The sequence below is a fragment of the Carassius carassius genome, chromosome 17 (genome assembly GCF_963082965.1).
Source record: "Carassius carassius chromosome 17, fCarCar2.1, whole genome shotgun sequence".
Lineage (NCBI taxonomy): Eukaryota > Metazoa > Chordata > Actinopteri > Cypriniformes > Cyprinidae > Carassius > Carassius carassius.
Genome location: NC_081771.1, coordinates 906241 through 925000, shown reverse-complemented (window position 1 = coordinate 925000; position 18760 = coordinate 906241). Strand labels below are relative to the sequence as shown.

The window sequence follows — 18760 nt, the reverse complement described above, 5'->3', positions numbered from 1 at the left end:
AACTAGCACACACATACACTCACTCACTAACACTCTTACACACTCACTCACTCACTCACTCACTCACTCACACACTAGTACACACACACTCATTAACTCACTCACTAGCACACATACACTCACTCACAAACACACACACACACACTGACACACTCACACACTCACTCAGTAACACTCACTAACACACACACACTCACTAACTCACTAACTAGCACACACTCACACTCACACACACACTCACTCACTCACTCACACACTAGCACAAACACACTCACTAGCACACATACACACACACACACACACACACACACTCACTCACTCACTCACACACACACACACACACACTCACTAACACACACACTCACTAACATACACTCACTAACAAACACACTCATTAGCACACGCACACACACACACTCACTAGCACACACAAACTCACACACTCACTAACTCACACACTCACTAACTCACACACTCACTAACTCACACACTCACTAACACACACGTACACACACACACACACACGTACACACACACACACTCACTAACTCACACACACATATATATACACACATTTTTTCTGTGAGTCTTAAAAAGGTTTTAAATCAGAGCAGAAAATGTTACATTAATAAAGTCATGTCATGTTGCATGCGCTGTAAAAAACAAATATCTTTCTCAGTGTTTTTGTTTTCAAATGCAAACATCTAAACATCCTTAAATCAAGACACACTTGCTTGAGAAACAAATGTAAATTCTTGAAAAATATAACAAAATGAAGAGTTTATGCTAGATGAGAACAAATATCATTGGCAGATATTTCTTATTTTCTCACTTCATTTTGATCAGTTTCTCATTAGACAAGTTTTCTTATTTAGTTAATTTGCATCTGAGGTAATTGTATCTTGATTTAAGAATCTCTAGACATTTAAACTGGAAAAATAGAGAAAAAATTTAGATAAAGACGTGTGATGAGAAGGTACAGTTATACATTTATAAATATGTATCTGTTTTCATTTGAGCTTTTATGTCAGTTGTGTAGTATTGTTCTCATATTTTATTGACATGGCATAATGTAATTGTAATGACATCACTTCCTCCCAGGCCTCCAATGAGCCTGATGTCTATGAGACGAGTGATCTGCCCGAGGATGATCAGGCGCAGTTTGAGTCGGTGAGTATCTCTGTGTGTGTGTGTGTGTGTGTGACTCATATTTGAGCTAATTATTCTTTCCTTCCTCATTCATTAACCCACCATCACTTTCTGACCCACTCTGAATGCTGATTAGTGCAATGTGTTTACATCTTCCTGCCTTTCGAATGTTCATTTGTAAACTTTAAGTTTTAACACTAAAGACCTGAGGAAGGATGTGGAGTGTGTTTTAAGGAACAAATGGTGGTAAATTTGACAGTTTGGCAGAAATGTGTTGTGTGTGTTTATGTGTTTTACTTCGTTCTAGGGCTGCATAGTTTGTGAGAAAAAACACAAGGGATTTTTCTGATGAAAATTGTGATTTAAAAGGCACTAGTTTTACTGTACGTTTGTATGGCTGAATAAGTTAGTTGAAATTGTTGTGAATGTAAAGGCTATTATAGTTAATTAAAGCTAAAAACATAGAAAACATTTTTGTTACTTAAAATAGAATAAATATTAAAAAAAAAAAAAAAAAAAAATATATATTTTTTTTTTTTTTTTTTTTCACCAACATTTCCCCTCATTCAGTTTAATTTGATGTGCTAAAATAAACTAAAACTGAAACTGAAATAAAAAAACTGTATATTGAAAAATGTATTGAAAAAAAAACAATAACTACTGAAATTCACAAAACCATAATATATTTTTTTTAAATCTTAAAAAAAAGATGAAAATGTAAAATACAAAAAATAAATTAACTCAAAATTAAAAAAACTAGTTGTATCTCAGTTACACTGAATAACACAGGTGATTATTAACCTAAAATAATATTATATAATTATAAATATATTTTTTACTACGCAGCTGTTAAACAATATGAATATTGGTGGTTGCCTTCATTTATTTTTATTTAATGTAATATGATTTTTTATTTGTAATAATAACTTTTCAATGTTAATATAAATATATAAATAAATAAATAAATACATACACAAAGATCTATATACACAAATCCACACTCACATATATATATACAGTACAGACCAAAAGTTTGGACACACCTTCTCATTCAAAGAGTTTTCTTTATTTTCATGACTATGGAAATTGTAGATTCACACTGAAGGCATCAAAACTATGAATTATCACATGTGGAATTATATATGGAATTATATACATAACAAAAAAGTGTGAAACAACTGAAAATGTCATATTGTAGGTTCTTGAAAGTAGCCACCTTTTGTGTGTCCAAACTTCTGGTCTGTACTGTATATATATATATATATATATATATACAATTTTTTTTTTGTACTGTAAGATGCTTATCTTTCAAGAAGAGCTGGTTTTATAAGGTTTTATAATGTGTTTCAACACAAGTGTGCTTCCGAATCCCAAGTGACCCAAAACTCCCAATATAAATATTTATTTTGAATTAAAATGCAGAATTTGTCCACATGATGGTTCTGGTTGAATTGCCTTCAGTCTCTGTATGTGTGTTCCTCCAGCTGTTTCTCTGCTCTGATCTGGATGCTCCATCAATCCTCTTTTCCTTCTTATTGCTGAAGTGATGAAGTCTGTGTCACAAGCTGTAGACTAACATCTGCTCTCGCCGCAGAACAGCATTATTTTGTGTGAAGCTCTGGATAATCTTTCTTGTAGCTGGAGATCACATTAGCTACGACCTGTGAGCGGTTTCACATTAATAACACGATCAGATGTAGTTGTGCACAGGCCTTATTCAGTATCAGCTGTAGAAACAGAGGCCTGCGGCTCTAATTAACAGACTCTGATGAAATAAACAAGCAATCTCACAACACAGCGCTCTGTTCTCCTCTCCCTCCAGCTCCTGTTGTGCATGTCATATGATAACTACATTAATATCTCTCTCGCTCTTTCTCTTCCTCACTATCTTCTGTTTTTCTCTTTCTCTTTTGCTCTAACTGTCTTTGAGGACCAAAGGAGCTGGTAAGAGTTTCTGATTCCCTCTTTAACACCCAGTGATTCCTCTAAACCAATCAGAGTCTGATCTTTAGCTGTGCATGAGCGTCTGTGAACTCACATGCGTCTGGCACATTGATGTCAGTTATTATCACAGAAAATGATTTCAACTTGTCCTTCAGTTTGAAAAAATAAAACAAAACAAAAAAAAACTGAGTGCTGGCAGAAATACTGTCCAGTGGTAAAATGCTCCATAAATGTTAATTGTTGCACAAAATTATTTTCATTAGACTACGTAATATACAAAATAATGTTAAATTAAAATATTAAATAATATAATAAAACATTTTTATACATGAAATGTCAAATAATATATCATATAATAATATTTTGTAGACATTTATATATTAATTATTAATTAATATATTTATTATTGTTGTTTATTAACATGTTATATTTAAAAATTATTAGATAAAAACTGCATATTAGTATAGCATGCTAGTATTTACACACTGATGGGCCAGTGCTCTCAAAATCACAAGTGCAGACTATTATAAACTGAAGCATGTAGCCCTCCTGAAGCATTGGACAGGAACGTTATAATCTAAAATGTAGCTCTATTAGTGTTTGTTTTGTAATGCTTCAGCATCATCTCTAGTGTGCTGTCATGTCCTCAACTCAATCTCGATGCTCTGACATGAAAAAGTCTGTACATTTACTGTCCTGTAAGTGCTCTAAACGCTGACAGTCCTGGACAATTAAAGCAGACAAGTGTCCAAATGTTGTGTGAGTTCACTGTACGCTTGTGTTCATCAGTTAGTGTGTGTGTGTGTGTGTGTGTGTGTGTGTTTCTCCAGCGTAATGGCTACACTAGACACACAGATTCATAGTGTACAGTTTCCCCTCATAACAAAGCTTTAGTGGTGTTTGCTGAATCACATTTACACTAAAGAAGGGAATAGAGACACAAGGTCCAGTAAGAAACTAATTCATAACATTCACAGCACACTAATATTGAGCTTTGCAGAGTCTAGCATATATGTTATGAGTTTACGGCTGTATTTTAGATGACTTGAGCTTATTAGACACTATCCTATCATTTATTTTCCCATCGATGTGTGTGTTTGACAGAATAAATGCATGGTGGTTATTTCTGAGGGATTGCATCAGTTCTGTGCAAACCTTAGCTGGACTGACGTGTTCTCACACACGTCAATCTTAAATCAGTACCAAGCGACACGTGCCATAATCGGAAAGCCACGAATCCAACCCTCTCCATTGACTTTGTATTGCAGGAAGCTGCCGCATCGTCATTTCTGACTTGTAACTCAAACCAAAACAATGTCTAAAAGCTACTGTGTGACGAGGTGTACAGCAAACAAGATAAAAAAAACATAACTACGTTTTTATAAACTGTCGGCCCCCAAAAAACTAGGATTTTTAAAAAATAAAATGGAAGAGATGTGTTTTTAGCCGATTCTTGGAGATGGTTATTGCAGTAAAGTCAATGGAGAGCGTTGGATGGGTGTGGCCTTCTGTGGGAGGGGCCTAACTGCCTCAAAGATTCAGCCAATCAGAGCTTCTGAAAGTGCCTCCTTTATAATCAGTGAGGCGTCCAGATCTGTTGGTTTCATTGCTACATGTGCATCGTGTGTGTGTTTCTTCTCATGATTGGTTTCCGTCTCGTCTCGCAGGAGGAGTTGTGTAGTGACAGCGTGGAGCGGATCGTCGTCAATCCCAACGCTGCTTACGACAAGTTCAAAGACAAACACGTCAGCGCCAAGGGTTTGGGTGAGGAGAGGCGTTTCTCATAAACCAAACACTTGTTTTAGTATAACTGAGTAAATATTATGGATTTTATTCAAATTTGAATAAAGACTTTCATGTATTTTCTCAATTAGTGCTGTCAAATGATTAATTGTTTTTAAAGTTTTTGTTTATGTAATAGATGTTTGTGTGCTGGGTATATTTATTATGCATATATAAATACACATGCAAGTGTTCATATATACATAATAAACATACACAGAACACACACACACATATATTATGTAAACAAAACTTTTATTTTATATGCTTTTATATTTAATTGTTTGACAGGACTAATTTTAAAGTTTAAGTAATTTTGTTACATTTTTTATTTTTTACAAATATTTATATATAGATTTGTATTAGTTGTATTTTAGTTGTTTCAGTTATAGTAATTTATTTGAAATAAATTAAAATGGTTGTTTTGGCAACTGTCTGAAATAAAATGTTTAATTTTTTTTTTTTAAATTTTATTTCAGAAAAAAATATATTATTTCAAGTAACAAAATTTTTTTTATTGTTTTAGTTTTACTCACTAATGTCTTACTCACTGAAAAAAAAACTTTATGATTCTTTAATGTTACTCTACTAATGTGAGTCATCTACACTTTTAATAAATTATTAGTTTATAATTTGTCTTGACGTTAATAATTTTAAGTTTACAGATCTATCTCACAGTTTTGCTTTAGTATCATTAAGATGCTTTTATAGGGTTGTGCTGATAGACGATAGTATCGTGTATCGACGATAGTCAGAGATATCGACAGAAGGAGATTTCTCTGTCGATTATCAAGACAATATTAGGCTCATTTTCCTATTAATATATTAGATTATAATAATAATAATAATAACTACTATTTTTATTTTTATTAGGCAGTTTATTATTATTCAGCTATCAAACTGCCCTGCTATTTTAATTCAGCACCGCATTTCACACACACACACACACACACACACACAGCGCGTGCACGCAAAAGAGGATTAGAGCCTGTCGCAGAAGGAGTTATAACGCTTTGACTCTGATAACTCGTTAAATCCATGAAATGAAAGTGATAGAAAATGAGGAGTTGGTGTCCCACAAATTTAATGGCTGATACATGGCAACGCGCTCCTCTCAGACATGAGATATTAACTCTTTCTTGGCGTAACAAGTAAAGTAAAGACAAAATAATAACAAGGCGGCAGAGCGAACTTATCATCCATGGTAGATCTCACTTAGTCCTTCTCTTAAAGATTGATCACTTAACTTACAATGCACACTATGTGGTGATGACGTATAAGGACTACGTGAGAACCACTATGGATGATAAGTTCGCTCTGCAGCCTTTTTATTATTTTCATGCACACCGCACTATAATGTGATGCATGCAAAATACAGAGTTTTGGGCGTTACAAAGTCTCCATCCACAAACAGAGGTACATCGTCTGCAGATATAAGGTGTTTCATTGCACTTTAACAAGTAAACTGAATGGCCTATATATGTGCACTATATTAAACGAGTCCTCACTAACTGAGTTTAATGTCACAGTTATGTTAGACTGCATCTCATTCTTGTTTCTGTGGCAGTGCGTCGAGCTCGTCATGAGGCGCACGGTCCGGAGCGCTGTATGACTGATGCATCAGTTCAATTCAACTTTACTCTAAATATATGAACTTACCTGTTTTAAATACTTTATATTTAACGAGTTTATGTCCAATATTAGTGTTCAAATGTTGGAATCTACTATTGATTTTCACCGTTGACTGAATATGCAGAACATTTAGACTGATAACTTCTGTGCGCAGATGCAGCAGATTTGTCACAGGACGCGCGATATGACAGCTGGGTCCGACTATATATGAACTAGCTGTTTTAAATACAGTATTTTTATATTTAACGTTAGTTTATCAGTATGTTTTAAAGTATATTTTTTTTGGATTATTGGTGATTCCATAGGCTCTCTCTCGGGCACCTGCAAGTTTTAAAACACCAAATAGTTATGCTATGACAAGAACAGAGAGTCTCTCTCTTGCTCCACACATGCTCGATAATATCGTGTATCGTCGATCTCACGGCTGACGATATGACGATTTGAAAAATGACCATATCGCCCAACACTATGCTTTTATATATATTTTTTTATTAATTTGTATTTTTTTATTTATTTTAAAATTGTATTTTTATTATTTTAAGTTTTAAGAATAAAAAATTTAATAAAATTATAAAAAAATTATTTTGATTCAAGTAATAAAAGTGTCTTTATGGTTTTAGTTTTGGTTAGCAATAATAACCCTACTGTGAAGTTGGGTCTGGTTTTGCTTGTCTAACTCTCTCTCTCTCTCTCTCTCTCTCTCTCTCTCTGTGTGTGTGTGTGTGTGCTTGCACAGATTTCTCGGACCGCATCAGTAAGAGTCGCAGGGTGGGCTACGAGTCTGGAGAGTTTGAGCTTGTGAGTGATTTGCTCGTTCATGATTTGTTCAGTTTTATGGAGTCTCTCAGCGTTTGTCCTGATTTATTTCCTCTGGTCCTGCAGTTAGCTGAGGGTTGTGGCGTGAAGGAAACTCCTCAGCAGAAATATCAGCGACTGGTTAATGAGATTCACGAGCTCTGCCAGGATGTGGAACAGATTCAGGTCAGAACTAAACATCCCAGTGAAGCATCTGCTTCTCTTTCAGTTAGTCGTGAACTCATGTACTCTCACCATCTGCGTGATAAGTAATATTGTCTTTTTTTTTTTTTACGATTTTTTTTTTTTTCTCAGCAAGGATTCATTAAATGGGTCAAAAGTGACAATTAAGACTTTTATAATGTTGCAAACGATTTCTATTTCAAATAAATGCTGTTCTTTTAAACTTTTTATTCATCTGTTTTCTATTGTGGTTCTTCTAAATGAAGAAAAGCACCTTTTTAAGTCATTCAGATCAAATATGTACAGTTTTAAGTCATTTAAATGGTGAATATTGTCTGAATATATCAAACTTTTATCATTAATTAAAAAAATATATATACATTTAAATACATTTTATAAAAAGGATTTTGTGGGAAAAATGTCTGCTGAAATTTCAGCTTTGAATCACTGGAATAAATTATATTTTAAAATATATATTCATAAAAAAAAAAAAGTTTTTTTTTATTTTAATAATATTTTACCATTTGTACTGTATTTTGGATTTGTCAGAATCACAACCAGAATCAGAATGAGCTTTATTGCCATGTATGTTCACACATACGAGGAATTTGTTTTCGTGACAGAAGCACCGCAGTGCAACATAATGACAGTGACAGAACAAAAAACACAAAAAATATATATATATATATATACAAATAGCTGGTAAAGAACGAAAATATACAAATTGACAATGTATGGCAGGTATATTACAATGAGCATTATGTATGTACAGGACAGTCTGGTACTGAACCAGACAGTTACTGAAGTGCAGAGGATGGATTCAATGATGGTGGAGTAGAACTGTTTCAGCAGATCCTGTGGCAGGTTAAACTTCCTCAGCTGGTGAAGGAAGTACAACCTCTGCTGGGCCTTTTTCACAGTGGAGTCAATGTGAATGTCCCACTTCAGGTCCTGAGAGATAGTGGTGCCCAGGACCCTGAATGACTCCACTGCAGTCACAGTGCTGTTCATGATGGTGAGTGCGGGGAGTGCAGGGGGGTTTCTCCTGAAGTCCACAATCATCTCCTCTGTTTTGAGCGTGTTAAGCTCCAGGTTGTTGAGACTGCACCAGACAGCCAGCTCTTTAACCTCCTGTCTGTAAGCAGACTCGTCACCGTCCTGAATGAGGCCAATGAGTATGGTGTCGTCTGCAAACTTCAGGAGCTTGACAGAGGGGTCCTTAGATGTGCAATCATTAGTGTACAGGGAGAAGAGAAGTGGGGAGAGAACGCAGCCCTGGGGAGCTCCGGTGCTGATTGTACGGGTGCTGGATGTGTATTTTCCCACCCTCACTAGCTGCTGCCTGTCTGTCAGGAAGCTGTTGATCCACTGACAGATGGAGGTGGGCACGGAGAGCTGAGTTAGTTTGGGCAGGAGGAGGTTTGGGATGATCGTGTTAAAGGCCGAGCTGAAGTCCACAAACAGGATCCTCACATAAGTCCCCGGTCTGTCTAGGTGTTGCAGAACATAATGCAGTCCGATGTTTACTGCATCGTCCACAGACCTGTTTGCTCTGTAGGCAAACTGAAGAGAATCTAGCAAGGGTCCAGTGATGTCCTTCAGGTGGGCCAGCACCAGTTTTTCAAATGACTTCATGACTACAGATGTTAGAGCCACAGGCCTGTAGTCATTTAGTCCTGTAATTTTGGATTTCTTTGGGATGGGGATGATGGTGGAGCGTTTGAAGCATGAAGGGACTTCGCACAGCTCCAGCGATCTGTTGAAGATCTGTGTGAAGATGGGGGCCAGCTGGTCAGCACAGGATTTCAGACAGGCTGGTGTAACACAATCTGGGCCTGCTGCTTTTTTCCTTTTCTGATTCCGGAAGACCTGGCGCACCGAATCCTCGCTGATCTGAATTGCAGGTGTGGGGGAGAGGGGGATGCAGGAGGTGTGAATGGTGAGAGTGCTTGATTGGAGATGTGTTTGGAGATCGCGAGAGAGAGAGAGCGCGCGCGAGAGAGAGAGAGAGAGAGCGCGCGCGAGAGAGAGAGAGAGCGCGCGAGAGAGAGAGAGAGAAGCAGTTCGTCCGTTTTGTTGGGTAGAGAGCAGAGATTTGCCAGATCGATGCTAGGCAACGGCTTTCGAAATCCGTGTTTTCTGAGTCTCACGAGCGCACCAGCTCTTTTTCCCCGTCTGTGCGTCCTCTTGAAGCGTGTGATCAGCGCAGCCGCTCCGCCGACAAGAATGTCCAGTAAAACATCAGAATAGTCGAAAACCGGTGATATACCGGGAGATGTGTGTTGCCGAATGTCCAGCAATTCGTCCCTGGTGAAACTGATTGCAGAAATATAACTAAAGACAGGACAAACTAACAAAAACATAAAAACAACTGCAGAGCACGTCACGGAGGCAGCCATCCTGTATTGGCACCAAGGATACATTCTGACTCTGAACACATTTTGGTTTAACTATGTTTTCATGCAGGTCACGACTAAAGAGAGCAGCTCGGAGGAGCGTCTGACTCCGGTGGCTTTGGCTCAGCAGGCGGCGCAGCTCAAACAGCAGCTCGTTTCAGCTCATCTGGACTCTGTGCTCGGACCCAACGCTCACATCAACCTCACCGACCCCGACGGAGCGCTCGCCAAGTGAGTCAGACTTCTGCTTCAGATGGTCGGAGATGCATTTAGACTTCCTGAGCTACAAATACAACACAGAACATGATGCATCTGCTCTCAGATGAGTGTGAAGTAGAGTCAGTTGTTTTGAATTTATTCTTAGTCCTGTGCTTTTTAGTTTTTGTTTATTACTAAAATTTAAATTACTACAAACTAAATTGTGTGTTATAAAGTCAGAATTGTGTGATATAAACTCGCAGTTGCGTGTTATAAAGTCAGATTTGCGTGACATAAACTAGCAGTTGCGTGTCAAAGTCAGAATTGCGTGTTATAAAGTCAGAATTGCGTGATATAAACTTGCAGTTGCGTGTCAAAGTCAGAATTGCGTGTTATAAAGTCAGAATTGTGTTATATAAACTTGCAGTTGCGTGTCAAAGTCAGAATTGCATGTTATAAAGTCAGAATTGCGTGATATAAACTCAGTTGCATGTCAAAGTCAGAATCGCGTGATATAAACTCGCAGTTGCGTGTTATAAAGTCAGAATTGCGTGATATAAACTCGCAGTTGCTTGTTATAAAGTCAGAATTGCGTGATATAAACTCGCAGTTGCGTGTCAAAGTCAAAATTGCATGATATAAACTCGCAGTTGCGTGATATAAACTTGCAGTTGCTTGTTATAAAGTCAGAATTGCATGATATAAACTCGCAGTTGCGTGTCAAAGTCAAAATTGCGTGATATAAACTCGCAGTTGCGTGCCATAAAGTCAGAATTGCGTGATATAAACTCGCAGTTGTGTGTCATAAAGTCAGATTTGCGTGATATAAACTCGCAGTTGCTTGTTATAAAGTCAGAATTGCGTGATATAAACTCACAGTTGCGTGTTATAAAGTCAGAATTGCGTGATATAAACTCGCAGTTGCTTGTTATAAAGTCAGAATTGCGTGATATAAACTCGCAGTTGCTTGTTATAAAGTCAGAATTGCGTGATATAAACTCGCAGTTGCGTGTTATAAAGTCAGAATTGCGTGATATAAACTCGCAGTTGCTTGTTATAAAGTCAGAATTGCGTGATATAAACTCGCAGTTGCTTGTTATAAAGTCAGAATTGCGTGATATAAACTCGCAGTTGCGTGTTATAAAGTCAGAATTGCGTGATATAAACTCGCAGTTGCGTGTTATAAAGTCAGAATTGCGTGATATAAACTCGCAGTTGCGTGTTATAAAGTCAGATTTGCGTGATATAAACTCGCAGTTGCGTGTTATAAAGTCAGAATTGCGTGATATAAACTCGCAGTTGCGTGTTATAAAGTCAGAATTGCGTGATATAAACTCGCAGTTGCTTGTTATAAAGTCAGAATTGCGTGATATAAACTCGCAGTTGCTTGTTATAAAGTCAGAATTGCGTGATATAAACTCGCAGTTGCGTGTTATAAAGTCAGAATTGCGTGATATAAACTCGCAGTTGCTTGTTATAAAGTCAGAATTGCGTGATATAAACTCGCAGTTGCTTGTTATAAAGTCAGATTTGCGTGATATAAACTCGCAGTTGCGTGTTATAAAGTCAGAATTGCGTGATATAAACTCGCAGTTGCTTGTTATAAAGTCAGAATTGCGTGATATAAACTCGCAGTTGCTTGTTATAAAGTCAGAATTGCGTGATATAAACTCGCAGTTGCGTGTTATAAAGTCAGAATTGCGTGATATAAACTCGCAGTTGCTTGTTATAAAGTCAGAATTGCGTGATATAAACTCGCAGTTGCTTGTTATAAAGTCAGAATTGCGTGATATAAACTCGCAGTTGCGTGTTATAAAGTCAGAATTGCGTGATATAAACTCGCAGTTGCTTGTTATAAAGTCAGAATTGCGTGATATAAACTCGCAGTTGCTTGTTATAAAGTCAGAATTGCGTGATATAAACTCGCAGTTGCGTGTTATAAAGTCAGAATTGCGTGATATAAACTCGCAGTTGCTTGTTATAAAGTCAGAATTGCGTGATATAAACTCGCAGTTGCTTGTTATAAAGTCAGAATTGCGTGATATAAACTCGCAGTTGCGTGTTATAAAGTCAGAATTGCGTGATATAAACTCGCAGTTGCGTGTTATAAAGTCAGAATTGCGTGATATAAACTCGCAGTTGCTTGTTATAAAGTCAGAATTGCGTGATATAAACTCGCAGTTGCTTGTTATAAAGTCAGAATTGCGTGATATAAACTTGCAGTTGCGTGTTATAAAGTCAGAATGCATGATATAAACTCGCAGTTGCTTGTTATAAAGTCAGAATTGCGTGATATAAACTCGCAGTTGCGTGTTATAAAGTCAGAATTGCGTGATTCAAACTCGCAGTTGCTTGTTATAAAGTCAGAATTGCGTGATATAAACTCGCAGTTGCGTGTTATAAAGTCAGAATTGCGTGATATAAACTCGCAGTTGCTTGTTATAAAGTCAGAATTGCGTGATATAAACTCGCAGTTGCTTGTTATAAAGTCAGAATTGCGTGATATAAACTCGCAGTTGCGTGTTATAAAGTCAGAATTGCGTGATATAAACTCGCAGTTGCTTGTTATAAAGTCAGAATTGCGTGATATAAACTCGCAGTTGCGTGTTATAAAGTCAGAATTGCGTGATATAAACTCGCAGTTGTGTGTCAAAGTCAGAATTGCGTGATACAAACTCGCAGTTGCTTGTTATAAAGTCAGAATTGCGTGATATAAACTCGCAGTTGCGTGTTATAAAGTCAGAATTGCGTGATACAAACTCGCAGTTGCTTGTTATAAAGTCAGAATTGCGTGATATAAACTCGCAGTTGCGTGTTATAAAGTCAGAATTGCGTGATATAAACTCGCAGTTGCGTGTTATAAAGTCAGAATTGCGTGATATAAACTCGCAGTTGCTTGTTATAAAGTCAGAATTGCGTGATATAAACTCGCAGTTGCTTGTTATAAAGTCAGAATTGCGTGATATAAACTCGCAGTTGCGTGTTATAAAGTCAGAATTGCGTGATATAAACTCGCAGTTGCTTGTTATAAAGTCAGAATTGCGTGATATAAACTCGCAGTTGCGTGTTATAAAGTCAGAATTGCGTGATATAAACTCGCAGTTGTGTGTCAAAGTCAGAATTGCGTGATACAAACTCGCAGTTGCTTGTTATAAAGTCAGAATTGCGTGATATAAACTCGCAGTTGCGTGTTATAAAGTCAGAATTGCGTGATACAAACTCGCAGTTGCTTGTTATAAAGTCAGAATTGCGTGATATAAACTCGCAGTTGCGTGTTATAAAGTCAGAATTGCGTGATACAAACTCGGTTGCTTGTTATAAAGTCAGAATTGCGTGATATAAACTCGTAGTTGCGTGTTATAAAGTCAGAATTGCGTGATACAAACCCGCAGTTGCGTGTCATAAAGTCAGAATTGCGTGATATAAACTCGTAGTTGCGTGTTATAAAGTCAGAATTGCGTGATACAAACCCGTAGTTGCGTGTCATAAAGTCAGAATTGTGTGACATAAACTCGCAGTTTCATTATAAATTCAGAATTGCGTGATATAAACTCACAGTTGCGTGTCATAAAGTCAGAATTGCGTGATATAAACACAGTTGCGTGTCATAAAGTCAGAATTGCGTGATATAAACTCACAGTTGCGTTATAAAGTCTGCGTAGCGGCTACACATTTTGACCTTGAAGTACGCTGGTACGATTAGTCACTTTAAACTACGCAAAAATCTAGTGATGCCTCTGTCCACACGCAGAATTCAAGACAAGTATTCAAAAGATGAAGAGTTCAACCAATCATAAGTTTTTTTTTTTGCATTTAAATAGTTTCTTTGTTTTTAGATTACAATGTTACAATGTAATGTGATTTTAAGCCTTTTTTTGAACATATGCCTACATGCTTACATTCACTTTATTTGTTTAATATAAATAGAGAGATAAAATTTTGCAAATGTTGCCCAGCCTTATAAAGAAGTGTGCTGGACGAGTTGTTTTTTTTCTTCTTCTTTTTTAAATTGCATAAGAAAAAAACTAAATAGCAAAAAGGAGCTAAAAAACAGTCATGGTAAAGAGTATACCCTAGATCTCTCTGACGAAGCGGAGTGTTCTGTGTGTCGCAGGCGGTTGTTGACTCAGCTGGAAGTGGCCCGGGGCGTGAGGAGCACAGCGGGGGCAGAAAGCAAGACCGCGGCACCCAAAGGACCAGATGGAGTGATTCTCTACGAGCTCCACAGCCGACCGGAGCAAGAAAAGTTCACAGAGTCTGCTAAAGTACGGCCTTTATGAAACACCCAGTGTGATGTCACTTCCTGTGGCTGTGGCTGACGCAGACGTTCTTTGTGTGACCGCAGGTTGCAGAGCTGGAGAGACGGCTGGCCGAACTGGAGACAGCGCTGGGATCCGGCTCAGAGAAACAGGTGCGTGAGACAATGTTTACTAGCACTGCTGATGATTGCTAGTGCTCTGAGTGATCAAAACTGCTGTTTCACTCTCAATCTAATGCATGTCTCTTGTCGTCTGATTGAATGTTTAGAGTGTTTATCTAGTCAAACTCTTTGTGTAACTGTACAAGCGTCCAGCTTATATTGGTGTCAAATCTTTCCTGATTGTGATCAAGTAAAGGTCAGAATAAGGTCAGTAATATCTCCAGATGAACTCTTCCTGGACTGAAGCAGCTCAGCTTTACTTGATTCTCCATCAATCATGTTTTAGAGTCTCAAATCTGATCCTCAGGATCTTTTGAGGAGCGTTTGTTTCCAGAAGCTTTACTTTCACTGTTCCTCAGCGGAGGAATGATCTTCACAAGCCTCCAGAACATCTCACATCTTCTGAGGAGCCTTGATTTCTCCAGCTCTCCATCACTGTGTTATATGTGCGGATCATTTACATCTCAACTTACTAAGACATATTATTTACATTTAGTCATTTAGCAGATGCTTTTATTCAAAGCGACTTACAAATGAAGGCAATGGAAGCAATCAAAGTCAACAAAGGAGCAATGATATGCAAGTGCTATAACAAGTAGCAAGGTTTTTTTTAAATTGTATAATAAATAAAAAGAAAACAGATAGAATAAAGCAAGCTAGTTTTAGAGGCTTTTTTTTATTGGGGATATACAGTAGAGTGATGAATGATATTTAGATAATTTCATGTCAGTATATAGTTTATGCTCTGTTGTTATAAAGATCTCATTTAGATTACAAGCATCAGCATATCTTCATATAATTATCCGCATCTGCACCAAATTCATATATCTGTATAAAAGTGAGCTGTTTTTCCGCCCTTTTTTCACTGTTTCCGACTACACAAGCCACAAAAGCCTGTTTTTAGATTTAAAAAAAAAAAAGATTCAATGAACTGTTGCATAAAAAAAAAAAAAGATTTTTCACTGATCTCTCTCTCTCTCTCTCTCTCTCTCTCTCTCTCTCTCTCTCTCTCTCTCTCTCTCTCTCTCTCTCTCTCTCTCTCTCTCTCTCTCTGTTTTGTCTGTCTGTGTGTGTGTGTGTGTGTGTGTGTGTGTGTGTGTGTGTGTGTGTGTGTCTGTGTGTGTGTGTGTGTAGGGTCCGCTCAGCGCCGGGGTTCAGGGATCCAGTCTGATGGTAAACACACACTCGTCACTATAACAGCACCATCAGTATTAACATTCAGTGTCTTTACACACCGAGAGGTGCATTGATGAAATTAAAAGAGTCATGCAACATGCAGTCACCAAAAATATAACCACAGCAGATCAGATGTGACAAAAATCATTCTGTACCACATGAAATATTGCACTGCTGGCTGTGGTCATGTGATCAGGTCTGTTGCTGTCTGCAGGACACTATAGAGCTGTTGCAGGCACGGGTCGGTGCGCTGGACGCTGCCACACTGGACCAAGTGGAAGCCAGACTACAGGTGAAGCCAGAACCCCGACCAGCCGTCTGAAGCGTGTTCCTTCAGTGTCGGGCGTTAAAGGGATACTTCACCCAAGAATGAGAATTCTGTCTTTAATTTTCTCAACCTCATGTCGTTTCAAACCTGTAATACCTTCTTCATTCATCTTCAGAACACAAATTAAGATGTTTGTGATGAACTCCGAGAGCTCTCTGACCCTCCATAGACAGCAAGGATCCGAACGAGATCAAGGCTCAGAAACATTGTTAAAATAATCCATCTGACATCAGGGGTTCAACCGTAATTTTACAAAACTATGAGAATACTTTTTGTGCACAAAGGAAACAAAAATAATGACACTATTCAACAATTTGTCTCCTCCGCATCACCCCAAAGCACCATTTGGAGAATGTCAACTAGGGCTGTCAAAATGGCTAAAAAACTAAATTCACAATTTTTTACTTAAACATTATAAAAATTTGCTCATACTCTAATTTAAAAGGCATAATTTCAGTTAGGGTGAAGAAAAGCTTTCAACTTCTCTTGAGGCCACAAGAGGGCGCATCGAGCAAAATATTAATAATGCACATTTATTCAAAGCATAAGATAACATGACTATCTGTGGGGAAAGAAGTGCATAATGTTTAAAATGATGTTTAAAAACAAGTTATAATTAAGTTGCTTAAACGACTATAAACAAAACAGCATCATGTGGGTAAGTATAGTTTAATACAAAGGGCCAAAAACAATCACAAACAGTATTTTTTCAGTTGGATGGAAAAACCACGATAAAGTATCGAGACCTGTTTTTTAAAAGTTGAGCTTATATTTTACAGGGTTTTCTAAACGTGGCTCTTTTTGAGACACGATCGATGTCTCTTTAGAAAATGTGTTTTGTGTGTACACCTTGGTTTCAGTTTTCAGCATTGATGTTGTTTTCATGCAATATTTGTAATTAATTACGCAGCAGCGCCGCATCTAGTGGCATAAATGTTATAATGCAACACATCTAATATTATTTTTGATAATGATTTTTTTGCATGACGTGTTTAAACGGAGCCGTTGAGTGCTTGTTCTCATTTCTTCTTCAGAGCGTTCTGGGGAAGATGAATGAAATCGCCAAGCACAAGGCCTCCATCGAGGATGCCGAGACCCAGAACAAGGTGCGTCCCGCAGTCCTCACAGAGACAGTGGTGGAGTTAACGAGCTGACTGACGAGTCTGCTCTGCTCTGTGTGCAGGTGTCTCAGCTGTATGACGTGGTGCAGAAGTGGGATGCGATGGCCACGTCTCTCCCGCAGCTGGTGCAGAGACTGCTGGCCGTCAGAGAGCTGCATGAACAGGGTATCCTCAATACACTTCACTCACACGTTCGCGTTAGGGTTTAAACACTTGTTTAATTGACCTATGGTCTTGTTTTGTGGAGCAGCGATGCAGTTTGGGCAGCTGCTGACCCATCTGGACACGACACAGCAGATGATCACCAACTCTCTGAAGGACAACAGCACTCTGCTCACGCAGGTCTCTCCTCAAACACTCCCCGCATTAACTCTTTCCCCGCCAAACGCAGATTTTCAGTGTTTCCGGTGTTATATGCTAGGGGGCGCTATTACGCATCTCCTATATTTTGTGGGGGACGTTAGATTTTAGTGAAAATCTGCGAAAACGCTGGCGGGGAAAGATTTAAACGTTCTGTTCTTCACTCGCAGGTCCAGCAAACCATGAAGGAGAACCTGCTGTCTGTGGAGGAGAACTTCTCCGCGCTGGACCAGAGGATGAAGAAACTCTCCAAATAAAATCCATCGGTCTGTGAGAGGAGAGAGTGAAGGAAGAAGGAGTGTGTTAGTTCTCATGCCGCCCTTTAGTTTTTCTGCTGAGTGTCGAGAGCAAACGTGTACACACTACAGAAGCTCCTAAAGCTTCAGCGTTCAGATGCTCTCCTTCAAACCCAGTCTGAAAGAGTTCTGATTCTAAGCACTTTCCATCGTGATCCACACGGACTTTGTTTTGAAGGAGAGGAGGCGCTGTGTGTGTAAATACAGGCTTATCTTCACTTTATCTCGTTCTTACGAGCGATTGCTTCGAACTGTTATTATATTACTGGTGTGATTCCACAAATTATGATCATTTTCCAATATAGAATTTCAAAAGCCGCTCTGGATAATAAAATGCTTCCAGAAATGTTTCATGTTGTTGTTGTTTTGAAACTTCACAGCATTCCACTCATTTTCCTGGCGTTCCCTCACTATACATTTCAGTTACATTTTCCAATCATTATTGAATGAGGACTATTAGATTGATTTTAAAAATATATATATATATTGTTTACATAGATTTTTGTTTTCTGGGTTTGTATTTTTACATTTTTTTTTTTTTTTTTTTAATTTTACTGTTTTGTAAATTTGTATATTTTTACACTTAGATTTTACTTTTACGTTATTGTAGATTTTTTTGTAGATTTACTTTTTTTACATTATTGTAGAATTTTGTAGATTTTATCTTTTTACATAGTAGAATTTTAGTAGATTTTACTTTTATACATTATTGAAGAATTGTTTGTAGATTTAACTTTTTTACATTGTAGAATTTTTTGTTGATTTTACTTTTATACTTTATTGTAGAATTTTTTTACAGATTTAAGTTTTACATTATTGTATTTTTTTTTGCAGATTTGACTTTTTTTACATTGTAGTTTTTTCATATTTTATCTTTTTTAACATTGTAGAATTTTTTGTATATTTGATCTTTTTACATTAATGTAATTTTTTTGTAGATTTTTTATACATTATTGTAGATTTTTTTGCAGATTTTACAT

At 37.5% G+C, this 18760-nt stretch overlaps 1 protein-coding gene across 2 annotated transcripts in view; it reads left to right on the top strand.

Moving 5' to 3' along the window:
* The window catches only part of LOC132160699 (dynactin subunit 2), a 22453-nt gene extending 4326 nt beyond the window's left edge, over positions 1 to 18127 (top strand). The window contains exons 2-14 of one of the 2 annotated variants that reach the window (XM_059570350.1): positions 1102 to 1182; positions 4767 to 4857; positions 7244 to 7305; positions 7390 to 7488; positions 9952 to 10112; positions 14194 to 14344; positions 14425 to 14490; positions 15634 to 15672; positions 15890 to 15967; positions 17038 to 17109; positions 17187 to 17289; positions 17375 to 17466; positions 17655 to 18127. In XM_059570350.1, coding sequence (XP_059426333.1) covers positions 1102 to 1182; positions 4767 to 4857; positions 7244 to 7305; positions 7390 to 7488; positions 9952 to 10112; positions 14194 to 14344; positions 14425 to 14490; positions 15634 to 15672; positions 15890 to 15967; positions 17038 to 17109; positions 17187 to 17289; positions 17375 to 17466; positions 17655 to 17741 — 1182 coding nt within the window. In that variant the 3' untranslated portion in view covers positions 17742 to 18127. Of the gene's footprint in view, positions 1 to 1101; positions 1183 to 4760; positions 4858 to 7243; positions 7306 to 7389; positions 7489 to 9951; positions 10113 to 14193; positions 14345 to 14424; positions 14491 to 15633; positions 15673 to 15889; positions 15968 to 17037; positions 17110 to 17186; positions 17290 to 17374; positions 17467 to 17654 lie in introns of both variants that reach the window. The other variant, XM_059570351.1, reaches the window with a different exon arrangement.
* The last annotated feature ends 633 nt before the right edge of the window (positions 18128 to 18760 follow it).